Below are 26,264 nucleotides of genomic sequence, written 5' to 3'. Positions count from 1 at the left end.
ATTGAGCCTAGCACAGAGTAAGAAAACCCCCAGCAGCGAAAGGGTTAAAAGAAATGTGGGGTTTGAAATGTTGTTGTTCTCTTTTCCGTATTAGACGTGTGAGAACAGCTTGTTACTTTAACAGAAACTAAGGAGTGGTTACATAAATCAGACAAAGCAGGAATGCCTCTGTTTTATTATTGCCTGTGCTGAACTGACAGCATGAACTGTCACATAAGCACAAATGGAAAGGATTGTTAAGAACCTTATAGTTCATACATAAACGTTTTGTTGTCCAACTGAAGCAAACTGACCCAGACTGCTGTCGGCTTACGGTATCTCGCACAACTTGCGAAGGGATGAATTCAGCAAGAGGGTGCTGCTGAATCTTAAACGTCCAATCCCTGTCCCCTAACAATCAGAGGGGTGTACATCTATGTAAAGCCTAGTCTCTCATTACAATCGTCTGCTGCTGCCTCTTTCGACACTGAGATCTGCCAGGGAAAGTAGACAGTGAGAAGTTGGAAATACATATAGCTACTAGTGCAGCATTTTGGGTTGCATTATATCTGCTTTCTCCACATCCTCATCACTGGCTAACTCCAGACAGAAGGTAAAGTATTGCTGTGCAGTTGGTAAGTTCTCCCCTTGGGTTTCCTTTGAATGCTCCAGTTTCCTCCCACACTACAAAAACATACCTGTAGGTTATTTGTACAGCGCTGTGTAAATAAATGATAATAGAAGTATTCGAGTTGATACCAAAATTTTGAAAGACAAATCTGAATGACACCAACAACCTGTGATAATCGCATGTATCCGCACTGTGCCAGAAACCACAAGAAAATGAACTTAAGGGAAAGTCCTCCAAATAACCAAGGATCAGTAATTGGTGTTACAGGGTCTTCTTTGGAGAACATTTTGTGGATGAATACGAAACCTTTGCTGTGACCTGTGGAATTCAGATAAGCCATACATTTTATACATTTATGTAAAGGCAGTTTGCTTTTAATCCAGTCAATATGTCTGCTTCCATGGTCGTATGGAGGTTAGCTGTATAAAGAGAAGTGTTCCTTTTTTGGAATAATGGTTGGCATTTTCATATAAAGATATTTTTCTGATGGGCTATGAATATTTTATGGTATGTAGGCAAAGATTTAATATCTGAATATAAACTGAATGTACTACACTATACACTTATTATTTTGTTAGACATATACTTATCTTGTCTGCAGGGCTGCCATCAGAGTTTGTGGGGCGCAGTACACATTAAACATGTAGGGCCCCGAAAGCAGAGGCACACATGATGGGAGGGCACAGGAACACATACGAAGAATGGGCAGAAGCTGGCATTGAGTGGCAAAAGCTCACATGGGGGCAGGGCCGCCATCACAGGGTGGGGGCTGCCGGGACTGGAGTCCAGGGCCCGGGTAGAGAGGGGAGCCTGCTGGCAACCTCGCTGCCCAGGAGGCACAGAAGGGGCGCTGGCTGGTGAGACAGAAGGGGGGTGGCTAGTGAGACAGAAGGGGGGTGGCTGAGGAGACACAGCTGGCTGGAAACAGAAGGGGTGCTGGCTGCGGAGACAGAAGGGGTGCTGGCTGGGTAGAACAAAAGGGGGCTGGCTTTAACTGGAGAGACACTGCAGGGCTGGAGTTGCAGAAATTACGGTGGGTGAGGGCTGCCTATTTTGTCAATCCGTGGCCCACAATTTCTGATGGGGTAGAGGCACACTTGGGGGCAGGCAGAGGCAGACATGGGGTGGTTAGAAAACAGGCAAACATAGGAAGAGGGTAGAGAGAGAGATAAATACAGTATATACAGAACTATAGTAATAGAGAGACATCCCTGATGGGGGTTAGGGGGTCAAAGAACTGCAGCCACAGGTTCTGTACAAGGTGGGTACGGGGAGTATGTTAAAGGTACTCACCAGGGCCTATTCTACAGCAATGACTTTATGCATGACAGGCAACCTAGCAGTAAATTAGATTGGCTGCCTGTCATTAATGTTTGGCAGAGATCTCAGTCTGCTATGCAGTCTGTACATCAGTGTGGTCAGATGAGCCGGTAACATCTTTGTCTTTCAAAATTATCTTTATCTCACAAGATTAAGAGCTTCCCTGCTCATCACACCAACGTGCTTACTATGAGCTCTGCGCACCTTGCTCTGCAATGACACGCAGCCATTCTGGTTTGCTGGTACTGTAGGTTGCCTGTCATGTATAAAGTTACTGCTGTATATGCAGGTAGAGACAGCTGCCCCCAACACACTCCCCCTTCCAAAAAAAAATTCTGACATAAAATTCAGGAAAAAAAGGCAATCACACATCAGCGGGCCACCCCAAAACACTCCATGCCACTTACCTATGTACTCTCTGTTTCCCCTCCCCAGATGGTGGCCCTGCTCATGTGGGTAAGAATATTATAAAGGACCAGTACATGATACCTACTCTCCCGGAAGGTGTGGGAGACTCCATAGGTTTCGGGAAGTCCCCCGCACTCTTAGAAGAGTAGGTTTGTCTCCCACATCCCACCCATTTCCTAGTAATGTGGGCAGGATGGGGAGATAATTACCAGGAATTGTGGGTTCAAAGGGAGGGGGGGAGGGCTAAAATGACACAAATCTGGGCCTAATGACGTGAGATCCCGCCCCAACCCTCAGAGAGGAGCACTTCAAAGTCAGCAAGTATGACATGAATAATAGAAGAGCACATTATTTATTATGAATCTGTTTGTCTCCTCCTGTATCTGTTTGTGAATCTTTCAGAATTCCTGCACTGAGGTCAGTGTCGGACTGGGCATGAAGGGCCCACTGGGGGAATGCAGTGATGGGGGCCCATGCTTAGGAGTGTTGCCAGCCTCCAGAGGGGGTATGGACAGCCTTCAGAGGGGGTGTGGCCAGCCTCCACTGAGGCTTGGCTAACCATTAGAGAGTGCATGGACTGGTCCCCTTAAAAATGTATATATATTATATAGTGTAACATGTGTATAGTTCAAGTGCACAGTCTTAAACCTGATTCCTAGAGGACGGGTTGGGCCCTCAGGTTGTGGGGACCACCGGGGGATTCCCCTGTACCCCTGTGGGCCAGTCCGACCCTGACTGAGGTGTATATCAGTGGAAGCTACAATTAGCATGGGATGGGTATGGGATGCCGGTGCTCAGGATCCCAACGATCAGAATCCTGACACCAGCATCCAAACAGGGTTTGAATATGCAAGTCAAAGCACCACAGAAGGGAGGGGGCCCACAAGTTGTGGTCTGCACTCAGGCTCTCTCCTCTCTTAAACCACCCCTGGGGAAAGTATTGTACATGCATACAATTTTTATTACTCTCACTTATCTTTCTGGTTTTCAAGCAAATCCCTCACCCCAAGTTGGCTTTATAAACTTTTGTCAAGTAATATCTGCATCAGTGAGTTTAAATTGGCCACATGGAGAAGTACTCCAATATCGTATCAGGATTTGGGTTCATTCTTATCTACACCTCTCATCCTTGGACATTAAGCACATAGCCAGCCCTAACCAATTTGATTCCTTAGGCAAGATTTCGACTTATGCCCCCGTAGCGCTACAAGTTCCGCCTCTGACCCAGACCCCCTCTCCCAGCTCAGCACCCAGCAGCACAGATTACAGCAGCAGCCAACAACACCCATCATCATAGCAATCTTTCCCACATAGCTGTAACTACACAATTTGGTGCTCTGTGCCAGCAAGAGTATTGGCAATCCCATATTTTAAATAGAGACAGCCCCAAAATAGGGGCGTAGTCACACAGTAGTACCCCCCATTACATCACAGGAGAGTGGGTCTGATTCACTATTGATCGCAATTGCGGTTACGCATGCAATCGGCCAATTGTTGCATTCTGCGCATGCTTATGCATCGCATTGCACGTGCGCGAACTAATCACTACAATCACAGAGACTACACAGACCCATTGCAGAGTGATTGATAGGAAGTGCCGTTTGGAGTGGTGACGGGCGGGAGTTCGGTGAAACGCAGGCATGCCAGTGTGTTTGAAAATCGTTGCAGGGGCATGCATAAATAATCCACTGCGATGCCCTACACTGCCTGAGTACTCGCAGTGTGCGATGAGGTTAGCAATCCCTGAGTAAGGTCAGAGCTTGTGCAAGTGTCAATGTATGGTTTCGCAGTCTTGCTAAACATTATGGATGTGTGTAAGATAGGTCGGCATATAGTGGTGTAATGGCATGGAGATCGCAATGGATTAGCATATAATCGCAGTCAGCCTGCATGCGTAATCGTAGCCACAATCGCAGTTGCGATCCAAAGTGAATCAGGCCCAGTGTCCCTTATTCACATTACATGACACGTAGTGTCGCTTATTCATATTACGCCACATCGTATTGCTCCTTACTCACATTACACCACACCGTATTGCTCCTTATTCACATTACACCACACCATATTGCTCCTTACTCACATTACACCACACCGTATTGCTCTTAATAAACCACACAGTAGTCCACAAAGTAGTGCCCCTTACACATTATGCAACACATTAATAATGCCCCAATACACATAATGCCACACAGTAATGCCCATTACACATTATGCCACACATTAGTAATGCCCTCATACACATAATGTCACACAGTAGTGCTCCGTACACATTAATAATGCCCTCATACATGTAATGCCACACAGTAATGCCTGTTACGCATTATGCCACAAATTAGTAATGTCCTTATACACATAATGCCACACAGTAATGCCCCTTACAAATTATGCCCCACATTAGTAATGCCATTATACACATAATTCCATGCAGTAATGCCCCTTACACATTATGCCACACATTATTACACCCCAACCTCCCCAAAACCTTGCGCAGCAACGGACAATAAACTGTGACCTCATCACTTAATGCTACCTAGACTCTGCAGATATTGAAGCCGCCATGCTTGTGCTCCTTATTCTATACCAATGTTTTTCAACTGCTGTGCGTGAGCAGTTCCTAAGAGTGCCACCAGAAAATTTCCGCTCGGAGATGCCCCCCCACAGTTGAACTCCTAACTTTGTGTCCGGGCAGTGCTGGGCTCTTCTGGGTGGCTCAGCTGCTGCCTGACATTACACAATCAACTTGGTGGTGAAAATTTTTTTACAAAATGACAGGGCCATGCAGGAGATTGTCTCTGTGGCCCACACAATTTCTGGACAGTTTTTTCATTTAGCAGGTGCATGTAGAAGATTGCAGCACCTTCAAGAAATGTTGAATTTGCCCTGTCACCAGCTGATGCAAGAGGTAGTTTACAAGGTGAAACACCACCCTTTATATGCATCAGTGGATGCAGAAACAGGAAAATGCCATCCAAAGCTACAAAACAAAGTATGACATAAGAAGAGGAATGTACCTTACTCAAGCTCCAAGGAAAATACTTTCCATTTTGTGCAAAATGCTGAAACCCTTCGAAGTAGTAACCTGTGAAGTGAGTTCAGACATTGCCATCTTGAGTCAGGTAATTCCCCTAAATAGACAGTTGGAAAAGCAGCTTGAGAAACCAAAGGAGGAGCTGAAACTAAGCAATTCCGCTAAGTATGTTGGACTTGTAAATTAAGTCCTTTATTCACTTCACCAGGATCCAAGGGTTGTCATGCTCTTCCAATCGGATCAATTCATTTTCGCTACTGTGCTGGATCCTAGGTTTAAGTCATACATCATGTCTTTCTTCCCAACAGACACAGATTTGAAGAGATGCAAATAGCTGTTGGTAAGCAAATTGTCAGTTCAAGTGGCACATGATGCAGTGATGGCTCCTCCTTCAGTTTCTCAAAGTGTGGATGACAGGAAAAACTCAGCTTATCCAAAACACCCACTGGTGATGCAGATGAGTCAACACAACCAAGTTTTGACATCTGGTCGGGTCTAAAAGAATTGCCTACAATTAATGAGACCTCCACCGTGACTCCTTCTGATATGGTCATCATTCAAAAAATGGTTGAGGACTATTTAATTAATAGCGTCCAAATAGGCATGTCAGACAGTCCGTTTCACTACTGGCAGGAAAAAAAGGCAATTTGGAGGTCCTTGCACAAACTGGCTTTGTTTTACTTGAGCTGCCCACCCTCCAGTGTGTACTCAGAAAGAGTTTTCAGCACAGCGTATGAGGCTACCTCCTCAAAATGTGGAAAAGATAATGTTCACCACAATGAACTACAAATTCCACAAGGAAGACCACCAGTTGCATCCAAAAATTACAGAGGCACCTGAGGCTGTAATGGTGGATTCCAGCAAGGACAAATTAATATTGTGTGAAGATGATGTACACACTGATGAGGGTGAGGAATCAGATGATGATGGCGACAACATCTTGCCTCTGTAAAACCAGTTTGTGCGCGATCATTGACAGCAATGTCAGCTGCCACATGGTTTTGTGGGGGCCAAGCAAAGCGATCGCTTTGGCCACAATTGGCAGTCCCTGTCACTGAAGTGATTGGTTTGTTAAACTGTGCATGTCCTATTTTAATATATACAACATAAGATGGGTGGAAGGGCCCAAGGACAATTCCATCTTGTACCTCTTTTCTTTGCATTATGTGCTGTTTGGGGCATTGCTGCCTCACATTTTCCTGCCTTCAACTACATACATACTCCAACTCCCTCAGGCCTCAGTCTTGAATAATAAAAAACATTTGTTTCCTGATGTGCCATGTTGGAAGCTGAACTGCCTCAGCCACTGAAATCTTCTACATGCAGTTGCTGAATGCCAAAAATGTCCAGAATTTTTTATGGCCAAAGACAGCATCCCCTGTATGCACCTTTTCTTTTCTTTTTTTTTTTTTTTTTAATTCTCAACCACCAAGTTTATTGGGTGGGCAAAACATGGTAGATTTTCAAATTTACCAAGTTTTTTTCATTGCTCCCAACCCCAACTGGTTGCCCCAGGACCCTGGTGAATGAATAGGCTGTTATAAATAATGGTTCAGCTCAATAAACGTCTGCCTCCTTTGTATATAGGTAACTCTAAGCAGAATAACTGGATAATGTAGATTGTGGGTGTCGAGAGAGACCAGAAATCTGAGCAGCAGCACAGAGCATCTTCCTGCCATGATGTGTGCAATAAAGTGCAAATAAGTTTAATACAAAAATTAGTTGTGTTTATTGGTCACATTATATACATATTTACATGTAACATGCAGTGCGTAAAGCAGGCTGAGGTAACCTGAGGCACGCCATCCATTGTTGACATACAACTTCCAGTAAGCCCGGCAAAAAGCACGGATGCTGGGAGTTGTAGTTCAGCCAGAGAGCTACAGGCTGCTTTCCTCTGATGTAAACAGCAAGTCTTGGTCCCATTATTCCTAACACCTCCCTGAGCACAAAGTAAATGTCTGTTTACAGTGTGTACTATTTAGCAGCACCTCCACAAGCAAGGCCACCTCCTCCAGATCAAAGATGCCTTTCAGGAACTGAAGAACTTGATCCTACATTAATCCTCTCTCATAAATTTTCTTAACAATAAAAAAATGAAAATAAATAAATGAAAAACTAATCAATCCTTCCATCCTTTCCCTGTCTTCAGTCCATAAACATATTCTAACTTCCTTGGGCCATTGCCCTAGTTCTTGAATAATTAAAACATTCTTGGTTTTTAAACTTCCTATGGGGTCGGATGGCTTATTAAACTGCCATGCTGTCTATCACTGCAGTGCCACTCTGTGCCATGTTGGAAGCTGAACTGCAACATGTTGGTGCTGCCCACTGCTGTCGCTTACCTTAGTCAGCTAGCTAGCTTGATGCAACCTTTTGGCCTGAACTGGATGAAATCAATATTGTGAGCTGTAAAGTGGTAAACATTCACTGGAAATGACTAGAAATAAATATTATAAATATTAATGAGGTTAATAATACTGTAGGAACAAAAACAGGCCCAAATTATGTGATTTCAGCTGTTTTTATGATTTTATAGAAAAAATTACAGATCAAAAACCATAAACAAAACATGCAAGGGCGGCTTTGGCAAAACCAAATCCAAAACACAAAGGAGATACAGATCCAAAACCAAAACACGGGGATAGGCGCACATCCCTAATTATAATCCATACCTGAAATGCTAAGAAAGTGATGTATGGTATGTGAGTAATAATCCCTTGTGGGGTTCTACCATTTATTTTGCGGTTCCCTGATTGTAATATATAAAAAATATTTTCTACTAATAAAATCCTTTTTTGAATCCCAGAACAATAGTTCACTAAGATCACTACAGTATGTTACTCTGGGTTTCCTGAGACAGCCATACACAAGTTATAGGTAACAGCTGGAAAGGCTGGGGCTGGGTATGGCATTTTGTCACCAGTAGAAAGCTATTCAGTTAGATAAGAATAATTATTGAACTATATTTGTCTCTATTGCAGTAATACACTACTTCTGCTCTTATCATGTGGCTCCCTCTGCTGGTGGTGTTGGCTCTCATCCTCCTGTACAGATGGTACAGACAGAGTCAGATACTGGAGAATCTCACAGATAAATATGTCTTCATCACTGGATGTGACTCTGGATTTGGGAACCTGCTGGCGAGGAATCTGGACAGACGTGGAATGAGGGTTCTGGCTGCTTGTCTGACAGAGACAGGTGCTGAGACTCTAAGGAAGGAGACTTCAAGCCGATTACAGACAGTAATTTTAGATGTTACTGACAGCCAGAGTGTTAGTTCTGCTGCCAAGTGGGTATCTACTATTGCTGGTGACAAAGGTCAGAGCTTATTTCTTTATTTCAACTTCTAGTAATAATACAAAAAGTCGGAAAATAAGATCAGTGTACTTGTACACTCACTTTGTGTGATAACCAGATAGGTTTTCAATTACAACCTTTTAATTTTCACATTCCAGGACAGGGGCATGACAGGGGGCATGGCCAAAATCACAGGAAGGTTACAGGCATTTTATTTCTAAGATTTCAGGCCCCCACATGCCCCTTTATTTGCCCTCAACTCCACGCGCCCCTTACATGCCGTAGCTCTCACACTTTCAGTCATTCAAATTCCAGACACTGCAGATCTGAGATTATTGTGCTTCTGGACACATCTCATGATTTCCACACTGTCCAGCAACCCTAGTGCCTCATACATTTGTTCACTTCATGTTTTGTGTCATTGGGGGTACATACTTTTGCTTCTTTTGCCTGTTTTATAAGCAAACACTACCTTGGCATCACTTGCAGGATGTGCCATGTTTTGAATAGCATGATGGAGGTTACTGACCAAATATGCATTCTACATGCAATAATGCATCGATTATTTCACAGACACAAGAGGAAGATTATATATTCAGTCACATCCTTTCATAACATAAAAAGGGGCTTTCAATATCATTATTCACATAAACACAGATGGTCTCAAAGGAGCTGTAAATGAAGAGAAAAACCTAAAAGTTAAAAGTAAGCTGCATGTACAGGTCACTTATTACTTAAATCGGTATGTGCACCCTCACCACAAATCTGTAAAATACAATGCAAAGCATCTGGTCAAATGGACCATGAAAATATGATTGGATGTAGGTACCTTTATATGTACTGTGCAGTAAAATCATCAATACATCATGCACCTGCGAAATATAAATTACTGTCAAACCACAGGCATATTTATAACTTACTTTATCCAAGACATGTGGTAGCAACTCAATACATAAAAACATGTAGACATGACTAAGAGGTTCAGTTGTTGTTCTCACCTATCACTAGCATGGAAGTGTACATTGGTGTTAGACAAGGTCATTTGAGTATTTCAGAAATTGCTGACCTGGAATTTTCATACGTAACAAACTCTAGAGTTTACAGAGAATGGTGCGCAAAGTAAATATCATTCAATGATTGACAGTTTTGTTGGTGAAAATGCCTTGTTAATAAGAGAGCTCAATAGAGAATGCCCAGACTTGTTCATACTGTTAGGAAGGTGACAGTGTTAGTTACTGAAAAATAGTTTTCCCCACAATTTTCCAGTACCAAATAGTTTTCCCCACAATTTTCCAGTACATAACCAGCCCCTTAGAGGTCCGGGGCTGGTTATGCTTTTGGAGGGGACCCCACTCAAATTTTTTTTGTTTAAATTAACCCTTTATTTACACTTTTAAACACAATATACTTAACTGTGCAGTGCTTCGGACAAACACTCTGCTCACTGGCAGGTCTACTGTTTTGGTGCATTTGATCGATTTGACTAAAATAATTCTTAGTAAATTGGTGATTTCTAATCTTGTCAATGTTAACCATATGATGTTTGGTCCGATGGTGTATTGCCATGTATTGGAGTGTGAAGTTGTTTCATCTGCGATTTACCATTAATTCTGGCTTTAGTAAAACTCTGATCACATCCAAATTACAGAAAAACCTCAAATCGACCAAAAATGATTCTTTGTAAATTAACTCCTACGTGTCATCTCACTACGGGCCTCATTTATCAATGAGTTATATCATGCACAGAGAGTGATAAAACTCGTTGTGTATGATAATGGTACTCCAGCCAATCAGCTCCCAACTGTCATCTGTCTGAAAAATGACAGTTGGGAGCTGATTGGCTGGAGCACTATTTCTCATATGCAGCGAGTTTTATCACTCATGGGGCTCTATTTATTAACATTATTTTTACTAAAATAAAGTGAAAAGGGGTGTTTTCACACCCTTTTCACATTATTTCAGTATCACCTACAGTTACTAAAGGGCAATTGGAGTAGAATTCGTAAAATTCTACTCCAACCCATAAGTATCACTTATTTTTAGTAAGCAGATCACATTTCCCATAATTGTAATGGGAAATGTGATCTGGCCAAAGTTACTAAAAATAAAATGTGAAAAAATACCGGGGAAAGCCCTGTTATAATAATGCCACCTGGAGGTGGCGTTATCCAGGGTCTCCCCTGGTTACATGACTACAGGGACCGGAGTTTGGGGCTCCGGTGATGTCCTCTCTCTGGTCAGCTGGTCTCCCATGGTGCACTGCGGCCCGGTCGTCACCTGACAGGGTCCCAGTGCAGTATGGGATGTCAGCTGACCGGAGGACATCACCGGAGCCTGGATCATGCAGGTAAGTGTAATTAAGGAAGAGGGGGGGCGCGGGGTGGAGAATGGGGGTCCATGATCGCGGGGGCAGGGCTTGGGGGCGGGGTTTAGCCGCTGGGGGGGTAGCAGCGGCGGCTGGTCGGCGCATCGCGGGCACTTGTCACGGTATTATTTTGCGAAAATACCGTGACTAGTGTGCGGAGGGGATTCGCAGGGACAGAGCTTTCTCGCAAGCTCTGTCCCTGCAAGGGATTTGTAGTAAATCCCTGTGATATTGCCTGAATTCGCAATGCGAATTCACTCGGTAATATCACACTACAATCTGCATTACCAATGCGGATTGTAGTAAATAGAGCCCATTGTGAGTGATAAAACTGTACTTTGGCTATTTGATGCATGCGCCGTTTAGTTTAGGTGACATCTGGTGGTCAGAAAGTGGTGTTACACCTTCCCTCATCACTGACTATACCAGGATGCATCCAGGTGCAAGTCTGCCATGCTATGTAGCATATGAACGATAGGTGTATGAGGACACATCTGTAGCTGGGAAACTCTGAAGAAGCTGTCAAATTTCAAACATTTCCTGGTTTCCTCCTTAAATACTGCTCAGTTCAGCCTTATTTAGGTACAAAATAAATTATAGTCGATACAAAAAGAGTGTCTCCGCACAGGCTTTTATAGATCTAGCCAAAATCCCAGATCATGAGGCAAAGGATCATGAAGACTGCATCAATATGTAGTTATTAATTGAATATATGCAATCAGCAAATAAAGTTGGCAGTGCTCCCCTAGAGTTAAATTACAGTATAGCACAAAAGGAAGAAAAGAACACTTGTTGTTGGGGGCACAAACTTCTTAAATCTGTTAAAAAAAACTGTATTTTAATGTTATATATCACTAATATCAAAAACACTTAGACAAAGGATCACAAACAGACAAATTTAACATAAAACATGTATCAAATGTATTACATTAAATAATTGGATACATTACTAATCCCTCAAATTTCTGGTCGTAAATAAGCTTCACCATATATTATATGAGGACCCTGAGGAAAGCTCATTACTTCTCCAGCAAGACACCTGCTCCTGTATGTATACCATCACCATAAATTTGTATGGTGAGTGCGATTTATAAAGGAACAGAAAGCTCAGCTTTCCGTTCCTCTGCTAGCACCGCATTCGCCATCTCAGGATGGTAGTGTCTAAATCCCCTTCACGGAGAGAGCCCTGACGTCATCAGCGTCATTACCTACCATCCAAGTGAGCATAGAGGGGGAAAATAACCATGTGGCAAGCGTAGTGAGCCACCGAGCCCGAAGCGTGGTGAGCGCACAACTTTCTTCTTTAAGTGGGGACAACTTGCTTGTTTAGCTGGCTGTCATAGGCATGAACTGCACTTCTGCCCTCACTCACGTCACTTCCAGGTCACTAGCGTGAAGGGGAAATAAGCTCTACCATCTGAGGATGGCGTAAGCAGTACTCTTAGGGGAGAAGAGCAGCGAAGACTCCTCCTTCTTATATGTCAGCAGCCAATCAGAGGAGCCTGCTGATTGGCTGGCTGCCCCAGCTGGTCCAGTGCCCCCACCCCCTGCTGCCGCTATTGTAAGGTGACCCGGTATTTCGGATTGCATGCTGCCCTCTAGTGCTTGCCCCACAGTAACCCATCTCTACACCTGCCCACCACCACAATTATAGTAAAGTTACCCGGCATATGCTGGGTAACAACTGTCAGCTCTGAGCCGCACACCTACTGCCGCAGTACCCCCTCACGCCCTACACCTATCGGCCGCTGCAACTTTAGTAAAGTGCCGGGTCATCTCCCATGCTGACTGCTCGCTGCCCCGCATCTTCAATACAGAGTGCCCGCTGCCTCCCTCCCCCCCACCCTGATCCTACCCCTGCCACAGTTAAGATGACCAGGCAAATGCCAGATCACCTCAGGGGCATGGCCAAGACGGACATGTAGCTAGCACCTTGCTGAGCTCTCCAGCCGTGATATCCGCTGTCAATATCCTGATCTTTGCCCAGCGGTGCCCACTATACCTGGCTTGTGGGGGAAGGTGTGCTGCCTCTGCGGGAACAGTTTGAGCCGTCTCCCGCCTCCTCCTGCCCGTCTGCGTGGCTCCGTCTTGTGTGTCCTCCTGCCCTTACACGTGGCCCCGTCTCTTGCTGCAGCTTCCGGTCCTGCCGCTGAGTGTCCTGAGATTAATACTTGCCGCGTCTGCTGTTGGGGGTCCCTGCAGCCGCCGAAGCTATCTGTGGGACACGTGCTTCCTCCTCCTGTCCTGCTATTACTGGGCACATCCTGGGACTGCAGCTTGCCGCATCTGCTGCGGGGAACACAGCAGCCACCAGAGCTGGTTGTGAACCAGCCACAAGTGAGTGCCTGACACCCCCCTCATCATCCTCGGACCTCCTGAGCAGCAATGCTGGTCTACCCTTCCCCTTGCTGCACAGCACTGGTCGTTTTTTTTTTTTAGTCTCTCTGGGACTGTGAAGTTCTGTGCTGTTCAGTACTGTTCTCTCTGGGTCTGTGAAGCTGTATCCTGAGTACCTGGTAGCGGCCATTTTCTTTCTCAGTTAACCCCTTGATTCCCTGCCTGCAGTAGATCTCCTTATATATCACTAGTCTGTGCTGCTCTTCAGCTATGGGGAAAACAAACCATGCAACAGCTGCTGCTAAATTGGAGCGCTTTGCTCAGAATTCTGTGTCTAAAACTCTGCAGAAGGAAGATTCTGTGGAACCGCCTGACCAATCACCTCCTTTAACTACAGCTCCTCCTGATACGCAGGCCCCAGGAATCAGGTGTTGGATGCTGTAACTAACAGTGAGAAGCGCTTAGCTGACCAGATTGGCTCTGTACACTCTGATCTGTCTGTTATTCATCAAGATTTACAGCGTGTTCGCGAGAGGGTTGGAGAGGCTGAGACACGCATTTCCACCTTGGAAGACTCGTTCTCCCTGCTTAAAGTACGAGTTAATACATTGGATTCTCAAATGTCGGCCATACAAAGCAAGTTGTCCGATATAGAGGGGCGACTACGCCACAACAATGTTCGCTTCGTAGGATTGACGGAAAAGGAGGAGGGGACTAACCCTGAAGAATTTCTAGAGAAATGGCTATGGAAGCTTTTGGTCGAGATGCTTTTACTTCTCACTTTGCGGTGGAAAGGGCTCATCGCGTCCCTACTAGGGCACCTCCACTTGGAGCGCCTCCTCGTACGTTTATAGCCAAATTTTAACATTATCAAGATCACGATGCAGTTCTCAGACTAGTTTGTGTCAAAGGCCCTATGGAGAGGAATGGCTGCCAGGTATCAGTATTTCCTGATTTATCTATTGATGTGCAAAAGGAGAGAGCTCAATTTATGCCAATTAAGAGATGCCTGCATGAATTGAATCTTCCATATGCAATGTTATTCCCATCCAAGCTAAGAGTCATTGCTGACTGGGAAACCAAGTTCTTTATGTCTCCGAAAGAAGCTGCTCTATGGCTCGACCACACCAGGCCCGGTCGCAGACAGGTGGCTGAAGATTAATTCAGTTGGATCATAATTTTTCTTGGACTCACGTAACTATGCTTTAATTCTGGTTACTGATTTGTCGACAATAAGCCTGCTAGTATTATGAGATTACTATTTTCATATTTGTTGCTAATTGCAAATAATGACTACGGACTATTTTTCAGTTCATTGTATTGTACTCTGATTGCACTATACAAGCTTATGCCACCTTTCTACTGTATGTATTATGTTTAGGTTTATGCACCTTCCCTTGTAGTTGGGTTTTTTTTTTTTGCAGGGGCACCGAGGGCGTCCTTGGCTGGAGAGCTCCCTCATGTCTCCCACCGCGGCCATTTTTCCGGCGTTCTGCACATATGCAGTAGACTCTGGGCACACTCTAGTGCCCAGTCTACTGCTTCTGTGGTGGCCGGCCAGCCACGTCAATCAGCTGCAGGCTGCCGGGGAGAGCAGAGGGGGCCCTGCACGGGGAATGCACACTTGCCCCCTGCTTTCTTAAGACACCCCTGGTAAGTATGCATGAATTGCTACTTCTCTAAACTAAAGATCGCATCGAACTGATGTGATCTACATGAATAGACCCCTGTGTCTGGAGGGAAAGGTACATTATGTGGGCCTGATTCTGCAAGGATCGTAATTGCAAAGATGCACGTGGGCAGCTTTGCAATTGTGATCCTTGCAGATATAGTAATTGTATACTCCCCAAATTTGTCAGTATCCAGTAAATTTTGAGAGAGTAGAGCTATTTCATCGTGACCACCGTGTGCTCAGCCGCTCACCTTCAATGCAGGCTACCTGGGCTCACTAATACCATTCCAAATATCCATTACTCCAAGATGGAACATCCACCTATAAACCCTTAATTTTTGGGGCAAGTATAAATTGAACTCTTAAGCTGCATACTAGGGGTGAGCGGGTTCGGATTTCTGAAATCCGAAGCCCCCCGAGCCCCCCCGATCCGAGTCAGGCTCGACTTTTCCCGCCTGACTCGGATTCTGAAATCGAGGCAAAACGTCATCATCCCGCCTTCCGAGTCTCGCGGGTTTTGGATCCTATATAAGGTACCCGCGTCGGCGCCATTTTCTCACTCGGCTGTGGACAGTGAAGAGGGAGGGTGGGAGTTAGGGCTGGCTGGGCTGTGTAGTGTAGTGTAGTGCAGAGTAGTGTTGTGCTGTGCTGTGCTGTGCTGCGCTGCTGTTGTCCATAGGAGCTGTGTCCACTACTTCAAAGTCCATAGGGGCTGGCTGTGTTGTGCTGTGCTGCTGTTGTTAATAGGGGCTGTGTCCACTACTTCAAAGTCCATAGGGGCTGGCTGGACTGAGTTTTGCAGTCAGTTGTCCATAGGGGCTGTGTCCACTCCAAAGTCCTGTGCAGTGTCCCAGTCCTAAAGGGGTGCTGTAGTGTTGTCTAGGGGGTGCTCTGTCCATCAGGGGTGCTCCCCCCAATTGCTAAAAAAAAAATATTTTTTCTATGTTTGTGAATTGTGTGCGCAGTAGCCGCACGTGCATCAACAAAGTAGTGCCAAGCGTGCGCCTGTGTCATAAGTAAAGGGCCGGCTGGCTTGACCGTTAAAGGGTGCTGTAACCCCCAAAATACACTCCAAACCAAATAAAAAAATGTTTCTGTGTTTGTGAATTGTGTGCGCAGTAGCCGCACGTGCATCAACAAAGTAGTGCCAAGCGTGCGCCTGTGTCATAAGTAAAGGGCCAGCTGGCTTGACCGTTAAAGGGTGCTGTAACCCCCAAAGTACACTCCAAACCAAATGAAAATTTTTTTTCTGTGTTTGTGAATTGTGTGCGCAGTAGCCGCACGTGCATCAACAAAGTAGTGCCAAGCGTGCGCCTGTGTCCCATAAGTAAAGGGCCGGCTGGCTCATTTCTTAAAGGGTGGTGTAACCCACAAAGTGCACTAGTCTCCAACAAAAATAAAAAATTATTTTCTGTGTTTGTGTGCGCCTTAGCCGCACGTATATATCAATATAACATAAATGGAGGACCAAACTTTCTCCGATAAAAATAAAATAGGGAAAGATCAAGAACCACTTCCTCCGATGCCCAATGTCATAATAGAGGGCACATACAATCCCAAATGACAAAGTTCAGGAAAATGACCTTGAAAAAAACATTTAAATCATCTGAAGAGAAACGTAAACTTGCCAATAAGCCATTTACGACACGGAGTGGCAAGGAACGGCTAAGGTCTTTCCCTATGTTCATGACTAGTGGTTCAGCTTCACATGACGATGGAAGCCCTCCTCCCGCTAAAAAAATCAAACGAGTTAAGCTGGCAAAAGCACAGCGAAGAACTGTGCGTTCTAAGAAGATATCACAAATCCCCAAGGAGAGTCCAAGTGTGGTGGCAGTTGCGATGCCTGACCTTCCCAGCACTGGACGGGAAGAGGTGGCTCTTTCCACCATTTGCACGCCCCCTGCAAGTGCTGAAAGGAGCACCCACAGTCCACTTGCTGATATGCAAATTGAAGATGTCACTGTTGAAGTACAACAGGATGAGGATACTGGTGTAGCTGGCACTGAGGAGGAAGTTGGCGAGGAGGATTCTGATGGTGATGTGGTTTGTTTAAATCAGGCTCCGGGGGAGACAGTTGTTGTCCGTGGGATGAAAAAGCCCATCACGGTCATGCCTGGGCAGAAGACCAAACATTCCACCTCTTTGGTCTGGCAATATTTCTATCCAAATCCGGACAACAACTGTCTTGCCATATGTACCATATGTAAAGGTGAAATAAGTAGGGGTAGGGACGTTAACCACCTAGGAACATCCTCCCTTATACGGCACCTGCAGCGCGTTCATAAAAAGTTACTGTCAAGTTCAGAAACTTTGGCTCAGACCGTAAGCAGTCCAGGGTCACCTAAATCCCTTTTTCCTGTTTTATCCAAGGAATCGGTGGATGAGGAGGATGAGGACGACATCTTGCCTCCGTAGAACCAGTTTGTGCAGGGACACATTAATTGCCAGCTTGTTTTGTGGGGGCCCAAACGAACCAATCATTTCAGCCACAGTGCATGTCCTATTTATACAACATAAGGGCGGGTGGGAGGGCCCAAGGACAATTCCATCTTGCACCTCTTTTTTTTCTTTGCAGTATGTACTGTTTGGGGCCTAGTTTTTCAAACTGCCATCCTGTCTGCCACTGCAGTGTCACTCCTAGATGGGCCACGTGTTTGTGCCGCCCACTCGTGTCGCTTAGCAAAGTCATCCAGCTACCTTGGTGCAACCTTTTGGCCATAAAAACAATATTGTGAGGTGTGAGGTGTTCAGAATAGACTGGAAATGAGTGGAAATGAAGGTTATTGAGGTTAATAATAGCATAGGAGCAGAAAAACCCACAAATTCTGTGATTTTAGCTGTTTTTATGCTTTTTTAAAAAAAAATACAGATCCAAAACACAAAACCCAGAACCCAAAACACGGAAGGGTGGTTTTGGCAAAACCAATCCAGATCCAAAACACGAAGAAAGATCCAGATCCAAAACCAAAACACGAAAAGTGCACACCCCTACTGCATACACACACAATGATTTAGTAACTGAACGATTTTAGTAAACGATTTTCGTTCATTTTTCCCTTGAAAAAATGAACGAAAATCGTTTACTAAAATCGTTCATTTACTAAATGTAATGAATGATTTTTTTTTTAACTACAATCGATTTTTGCATATTCCCTTACTGAAAATCGTTGAGTTGGTCAGTCTGACTGAACTACAAACTACAAACGTGAACATGCATGAACGATAATCGTTCATCGTTTTAACTCAGAAAGTAAACGATTTTTTCAATGATTGAACGATAAACGATATCGTTATCGATAATCGTTAAAAAAATTGTGTGTGTATGTACCTTTAAATATTATCTACCAGACAAAGTAAATTAATCAGACAGCTATCTGTTAGTAACTAGGTGTGCATTGGTCACTACGCTACAGTTAGAGGAATACTGCATTATAAATATGTGTTACATTGTATACAATTTATCATATATGTGTATTCTAATGAGATTACATGTTTTTATTCTGCAACTCAGTAAATAAATAACCTTTTTTTATAGATTCAAACCTATTATTAATTGCTTATGTCAATTGTATTCACCCCCTGATTCATCAGCTGCTCTTTTATTCAGATTGGTTGTCTTTTTATATTGGGACTGACTATCCCATTTAGCTTTGTTGAACCGGGGTGTGTGATCAAACTCAAAAAGCACCTGGGTCTATTCTCTCTTTTTAAAACAATTTTGGGAGAGTAGGCAAATAAGGTATCCTTCCTCCTGATGTTTATTTTTATTACATAGACATCTGTTTCTAGTATAATATTTTACTAACGGTCATATTTTCTTCTTGTCAGCAGGACTCTGGGGCCTAGTGAACAATGCAGGAATTAGTGTCCCAATTTGTCCCACTGAGTGGTTGAAAAAAGATGATTTTCTAAAGGTCCTAAATGTAAACCTATTGGGGGCTATTGATGTTACAATCAATTTCTTACCACTGATCCGGAAGGCCCGAGGACGAGTGGTCAATGTAGCCAGTATTGCAGGAAGATTAACTGTGTGCTCCGGGGGATACTGCATATCCAAGTATGGCATAGAGTCCTTTTCCGACAGTCTGAGGTTAGTGTCTCTGGTTTCTATTATGTATCTCTAAATTATTCTTCCCCTAAGTGCCCTGTTTTATGTTCAGGATTTTAAATAATTATACACGTGTAATACACCAATGCTCTTAGAAACTAAATGATGAAGGAGCTGATGGGCAAAATACAGTGGGGGTCCGTCATTTCTGAAGCACAAAAAAAACGCTCTGCAGTACAAATGCAGCTGTGGGTCTATTGTGCTCCTCAATTAAAAAACTTGTCTACATTTCTCCAGGGAGATAGGCTTTCAGAACAAGATGGCCACAGGCAAAGAGGAGACATTAGGCCCAATAAAGGTGTTCCTAATGATTTATAGAGTTGGCACACCTGAGCAATGCAGCAACCAAATGTAATTTTACACAGCAAGCTTATTGTAATGAGATAAGAGTTTTTTGTTTTTTATACACAATATTAGATCAAGAGATACAATTATACATTATAATAATCAGGATATTTAAAATAAATTCACTAAATGTACTGCCTTCCCAAACCTACTACTAGACATCCATTATATCCTTTTTCACTATGCTATATTACTCCATATACAAGTTATTCACCTCTCTGCAGACTGCCTTCATGCGTATATACTTGGTTTCATAGCAGTTATCACCATCAGTGCACATTGCACTACCCTCACCCTTGGAGTAAAAAATACATCTGAAAACAGGTGTAATAATAACACTGTGCACAACTCTGCACAGCCCAGAATTTAAGAAGCATTACCTCACTGAGCGTTGCCTACAGGCGGACAATATATAAAAGCCCAGTTATTCCCCTTTTGACGCAAGTGGTGATGCAGCCAAATTGCTGCTCTGCAATGCTCATGCTTGTGTATGGTCAACTCTAGAGCATGCCTAGTGCAACAACATGTAAGATGCATCTGTAAAACCGACTTGCATTCAACTCTAGACTGGCCCCATTAATGGGAAATTTAAAATGTAATTTTTTTTTATTAGATCTTTCACAATACATATTTAGTTTAATGGAAATAATAGAGAAGAATTGCATACATGCTTATATATATATATATATATATATATTATATATATTTGACTTAAGTTTTTATGTTAATCTATAGCATACTTGCCCACTCTCCCGAAATGGCCGGGAGGATCCCAAAAATTGGATGGCCGTTCCCAGCTGCCCGGAAGAGTCGTCAAGAGTTCCGGAGCTGGCCACCACCTGCCCCCAACTGCCTACATACCAAGTGAAATGGGTGGTCCGGGAGGCTGATGACGTGATATGCGCTGAATCACATCATTGTGGCCCCACCCCCATTACACAACGCCAGTAATTGCAGTATTGTGTAGCAGGGGGCAGGGCCACGATTTTGCAATAACATCATCACACACACTGACCCGACCACTTTGCCGCAACATGCCTCCCCCTCTGCAGAGCCGACCTGGCTGCCCCTTCCCGGAGCAGGAAACATAATTTTAACTGTACCTTTATCATTGTTGCATGTGTATTTTTCAGGCGTGAGATGCGACCATTTCATGTGAAGGTATGCATTGTGGAACCTGGGTTTTTTAACACACAAGTAGCAAGCGAAGAATTGTTACAAAAGGGTATGAAAAGGAGCTGGGAAGGTCTTACAGAAAAAGTCAAACAAAGTTATGGAGAAGAGTACTATAAAAAAGGTGAGAAATAAAAAAATGTTCTGTATAATGGAAGTAATTTACAAACTGTAAAACAGCTTTGTGCTTTGGACCCATTGTGTGAACTTAATTGGGCAAATGCACCTTACTTTTCACTGTGTCATGTAGGTTTGTGAACAGAGGAATTAGTTGGGTACAGTTAAGGTGTTTCCAGCAAAATAGGGAGCAGGGCACAAGTTGAGCTAACATATATTTTAAAGATTAGTATAGGGAAATAAAGAGTTGGAGGGGATAAACTTAAATTCTGCTGGAGGTCAGAACTGAATGCCATCCAGCTTTAGTGTCAGCAATATTTATACTAGGGATGAGCGGTACGGATTCTGTGGAATCCGAACGGCTCCGAACATCAGTGATCCGAGTCCACCCAGACGCTGTTCGGGTGTTCCCTCCCTGCCTGACTCAGATCCCCCTTCAAGGCCAAACGGCGGCCTCCTGCCGTCGGATCCTCGTGAGAGGATCCGACATCCCTACTGTAACAAACACACAGCCGCCAGCTGTGTTATTAATCTATTGAGATTAATAACACTCTACGAAGAAAAAAATACCCCAATTTATGTGATTTTAGCTTTTTTTGCAAATTTTTGTAAAAATCCCAAATCCAAATCTAAAGCCATAAAGCCAATCACCGCAGTTTGGCAACTCCAAATCCAAGGCCGGATGACGTATTAGAACGAAATCCAAATCTGGCAAAAATGGTCCGGCGCACATCCCTAATTTATACCCCTTTTACACCAGAGCTAAAACCCGGGTTATTGCAGGGTTAACCTGGGTAGCTCCTTGGTGTAAAAGGGGAAAGGGTTGGATTGCCGGGTTGAGTGACCCGGCAATCCAACCCAGGTAATTTGCAGGGTTTAACAACCCTGCAGTGGCGCTTGGAGATGACGTCATCTCCAAGCATCCACTTCAACGCCAGAAAAGCATTCTCTAAAACTCGACTAAAACTCAGGTGTGTTGCAACCATTTTGGTGGCGTATCGCAGCCTGTGACTGTGTCGTTGTATGCACTGGTAAAGGCTCCAGCATCTTTGTTCTGACAGCTATTCTGAGCGAACATGGGGATGCCCAGAAGGTCGATGTTGGTCTGATGTGCATACGATGTGTGACCGATGCTGCGTCTTTGATCATAAGTAGTGGATCTAAGATGTAACCAGTGGATGTCTCAATGCAAATCGCAGCTGTTGTGACATTTGCAACAACCACTGCGAAGAAAGATGCAGCAGTGGCAGCACCTCTGAATTTCCCGTCACTACCTATTATTTACGTATTACCTGTGACATTTCAGCCACACCTTTATCAGGAATTTGGCAGTTTCTCATATTACACACTGTTGTTAATTGCTGTTTATAGAAAGCTGTTCAAGGTTTCTCCAATATACAACTGTTTGGGGCTAATGATATTAGGGCTGTTATTAGATAGAATACCTGTTACTACTGGTAGCCATTAGGTGGCAATGCATAACCACTTGTAATCCACACAACCTTCACATCCTGCTCCTACTTCACCAAACATCAAGACATCTTAAAGTATTATTCCCCATTACTCCAAACATTCTATCCAGGTCAACTAATATATTCCAGTCAGCTCCATGGCTACAAATACATATGCTTATCCTTATTCCAGGTTATCTAGGAAGAAGACACAATGTTTGCAGCTCATGCACTCTATTTCACTATTGCAAAGATAAATGAATATACCCTTTTAGCTGACTTCAGCACATATAACCCACATCTTCCCCCAGTCTGCTAAGCAGTGCTGACTCATGGGCTGTTCCTACTGAAAGGTCGAACAGGGGGGCCACCCTAATTTTGGTTTTTAAGTGTTTAATTATACTGTAGCTATATACTTTTAAATAGATTACAGGCATTTGATACAGCCTTTTTATATTCTGTTGCCTGAAGTTATCCGTTTGGTACCTTACACCCCTTGGGTAGCATCTGAGGTTCGAACTACAACTTTTATATGTTAAAGGAGGATGTAGTAAATTTTCCGGCAGATGGGATCCCGGACGTCGCTACGCCGACGCCAGAATCCCACTGTGCCGACGACAATATCCCGAAGGAGATCAAGATAACGCCATCGGCATCCCGATCCCCGCCATCTCGAATGTCTAGAGCCAGGTAAGTAGTGCACTATCCCCGGGGACTGGGAGGTTAGGTTTAGGCACCCCCGGGGGGAAATTAGGGCTAGGCACCTACAGGAGGAGAGTTAGAGATAGGCACCACCAGGAGTAGGTTAGGGTTAGGCACCCCCCCCCCGGGAGGGTTAGGTTCAGGGTGCGTGAAGAGGGGTTAGGGTTAGGCACCGCAGAGGGGGGGTTAGGTTTGGGGGGGGGGGGAAGGTAGGAATAGTATACTTATCACCCCTGTCGGGATCTTCAGTCTTTGGGGATCCGGCATCGGGATTTGAACCAGCGGTATTTCATACCGATCCCGCTAAAGGCTAAACCAGCTTGGTTTATCCTTTAACATGTTTGCTGCTTTAAAAATATGGGCATACTCGCATGTATTCCCGCAGCGGCACTGGCTTGTAGGCTATTACATTTAATCTATGGTCCTGCATTCATGAAGGGGTCCTGTGACTTGTAGACATTCACAATCTTGACCTGCACATAAAGTCGACATTGCCAGAATGTTGACATTGTGAATGTCACCACTCTGCATGTCAACATTGCATTTTCAGCATATTTCAGGCATAACCCTAAAACTAACATGGACTGTCGATATTATCCCTGTCGACATTAACAATAACTACAATATATAATGTCGACATTATATCCACAGCGATATTATGAATGTAGACATTTTTTATATCAACATTTTCTCTGTCAACATTCTGAATGTTGACATTTAGACCATGTCAACATTTTGGAATCGACATTCTCAAAGTCGACATAATGACTACATACCCAGCTGCTCATACTTTAGTGCAGTTGGTGATCCAGTTACTGTATATTTACTTGAAAGGCTTAATATTGGTTAAAAATCTTACACACACAAATATTAAGACAAATACACTAAATTGAAATGTTAAGTATCTTCACTTACATACAGAAAAATCCGACATTCACTCTGATATAATATGCCTATTTTGTTTTACATTTAGGTTTAGCCTCTGTTGATGGTTTGCAACAAAGATGTAACAAAAAGCTGTCCCTAGTCACAGACTGCATGGAGCATGCTCTGACCGCTGTTCATCCCTGGACACGTTACTCCGTAGGCTGGGATGCCAAACTCATCTTCTTACCTCTATCCTACGTACCTACAGTACTCTCGGACTTTATCCTAACCACTGGCCAAACTAAACCAGCTCAGGTGGATTAATCTGTCTTGCTTGATCTTGTTTACTTATTAGATGCTGATTAGTATGAAATAGTTAAGCATGATTGCATATATCTACTATATATATATATTATTTTTATTAACAGTTTCTTATATAGCGCAGCATATTTTGTTGCGCTTTACCATTGGAAACATTTATAGAACAAAACAGGGTAATTACAAACAGACATAGAGGATATATATATATATATATATATATTTTGTGACACAGTCAGATTAGGAGGTCCCTCTCCTGGGTAGGGGATTCCTTCCTTACACACACACACAGCAGCAGGGAAGCAGCACACCAGTCTGGATGCGAGTACAAGCTGGTCGGCGCCAGTCTTTATTGTACAATGTCAGAAATAACACAAAGAAAACATAAACATAAATCCTAGCCCTGTCGGGGCACTAACTTCACAGGTAGTTCCCTCACTACCAGAACCTGGCAGGGCCTAATGCTCTCGCCAGCAACAAAGCACAGCACAGTACTTACAGATAGGTTTTCCAAGTGTCTCTGAGCAAACTCCCTGTCTGCTCTCCCAGGTGAGACAATCAGCCCTAAACACACTAGGCTTATATTGGCCACTCTCAGGTGAAAAACTAACAAGCCTGTTAAGAGGCTGCGAGAACCAAAACCTGGAGTGGCCGTGGGTGGAGCCCTCCCTCTCCTCTCACCCACAACCCCCAGGTCCCAAACCGGCTTTCAAAAAGCCGAAACTCAAGCCTGCTACACTGCAGACTTTCTCCTGGGGATTTAAAACACATGAGACAGGAATCTGGGATAAATGTCCCTGTCACAGACCACTTTACCAGTGATCCTATCACAATTTATATATATATATATATATATATATATACTGTTAAATATGTTTTTTGGCGAATATCTTCCACAGCTCTCAAAGTACAGCTGGCAAATCTTACATAGTTATCTAGTATCAAGTAAGCTGTTAGATCAAATAGCGACAACAGAACAATGCAACAAAGCATCAATTATGTGTACAAAATTCCTTGGTCTGTTTGTTTGTCTGTCAAGTTGTGCATTCGGACACCTATGCACCGATTGAGATCAAACCAATGCGAGGTGGTCCTGTTGGAACCTGGTCAGGTTTTAATGGGGTTAGGTTCCCGGTCAGACCTCCTGTTGGTGTACGCTGGGTAGAACTTTGACCTCGGGAGTCTTTTCTGTGCCTTCCACTGGATGGATCTGGGGAAGAACTTCACAGAGTGGTAAGGTTGGGTCCCAGAAGACATACTAGTTGCTTGAGGACCCAGACAGACCTCTCGTTGGTGTACGTTGGCCAGAAGTTTGACCCAGGGATGCTGGGCAGAACTTTGACCCGGGAGCCTGTTCTGGGCCTACCACTTGATGGATTTGGATGAAAACTTCACAGAGGGGTGGCAATTGGTCTGTAATGCTTAATGGAGTGGTTGGGGTCCCGGTCGGACCTCACGTCAGAGAACTTTGACCCAAGGAGCCTGTTCTGGGCCTTCAACTGGATGGATTTGGACGATATCACATTAAAAAAAACGTAATAACTTGAAGATTTAAATCCGGGCAACGCCGTGTACTTAAGCTACTACTGTATATCATAAATAAATCAGTGAAACTAGCTCATGGGATCTTCAAACAGGTAATTCATAATTCAAGTTCAATGTAGCAAAAACACAGCCCAGAACAAAGGTAAATATGATAAACAGCATAATTTGGAAATATTCTGTCAGATTTTGGAAGTCTTCAATCAACTTCTATACAGAATTGTGGAAAGGTCACTTATTGGGTATTATATGCTAAGTGGAATTGCTATACTGTATGTTGCAATTTAAAATGAGTTTTTGCTTTTTAAAATGAGTTTTGTGAACAGCAACTTATCCTAGAAAAATATTTGAAATACACTATTAAAAAATTGTTGCCATCCAAATATCTTTTTTATCTGCTTGAACTATGGATATACTGTATGATTTGTGAATCAATGTCAGGCATAGGGCCTGATTTAGAGATGTACGCAATGCAGATATTTACGCAGATGAGCGATTATTGGTAATCTGCGCATGTGTTTAAGTCACTCTGCGCATGCATCATAGTACATTACTGTAGTCTGTCGTAGCGACTTTTTACTTGCAGTGTGATTGACAGTCA

General features: G+C 43.7%; 1 protein-coding gene across 2 annotated transcripts; it reads left to right on the top strand.

Moving 5' to 3' along the window:
- Positions 1 to 300: 300 nt before the first annotated feature.
- On the top strand, positions 301 to 25,342 carry LOC148523544 (retinol dehydrogenase 7-like). Of its 2 annotated transcripts, none has more exons than XM_088473122.1 (5): positions 301 to 592; positions 8,351 to 8,687; positions 18,872 to 19,130; positions 20,627 to 20,790; positions 23,910 to 25,342. In XM_088473122.1, the coding sequence occupies exons 2-5, from the start codon at positions 8,375 to 8,377 to the stop codon at positions 24,125 to 24,127; spliced, it is 954 nt and encodes a 317-aa protein (XP_088329248.1). In that variant the 5' UTR covers positions 301 to 592; positions 8,351 to 8,374; the 3' UTR covers positions 24,128 to 25,342. The 2 variants fall into 2 exon arrangements, with proteins under 2 accessions (XP_088329248.1, XP_088329247.1); XM_088473121.1 differs by having other exon boundaries at positions 18,869 to 19,130.
- The last annotated feature ends 922 nt before the right edge of the window (positions 25,343 to 26,264 follow it).

This window comes from Taudactylus pleione, unplaced genomic scaffold, assembly GCF_031769625.1.
Source record: "Taudactylus pleione unplaced genomic scaffold, aTauple2 ptg000130l, whole genome shotgun sequence".
Lineage (NCBI taxonomy): Eukaryota > Metazoa > Chordata > Amphibia > Anura > Myobatrachidae > Taudactylus > Taudactylus pleione.
The sequence above is the reverse complement of the archived record's forward strand: the minus strand, read 5'-3'. Positions and strand labels throughout refer to the sequence as shown.

Coding starts and splice junctions, on each gene's coding strand:
- LOC148523544 (XM_088473121.1), top strand. CDS start 8,375: ATGTGGCTCCCTCTGCTGGTGGTGTTGGCTCTCATCCTCCTGTACAGA. Junction 8,688..18,868: donor TACTATTGCTGGTGACAAAG/GTCAGAGCTTAT, acceptor TCTTCTTGTCAG/CAGGACTCTGGGGCCTAGTG. Junction 20,791..23,909: donor AGAAGAGTACTATAAAAAAG/GTGAGAAATAAA, acceptor TTTTACATTTAG/GTTTAGCCTCTGTTGATGGT.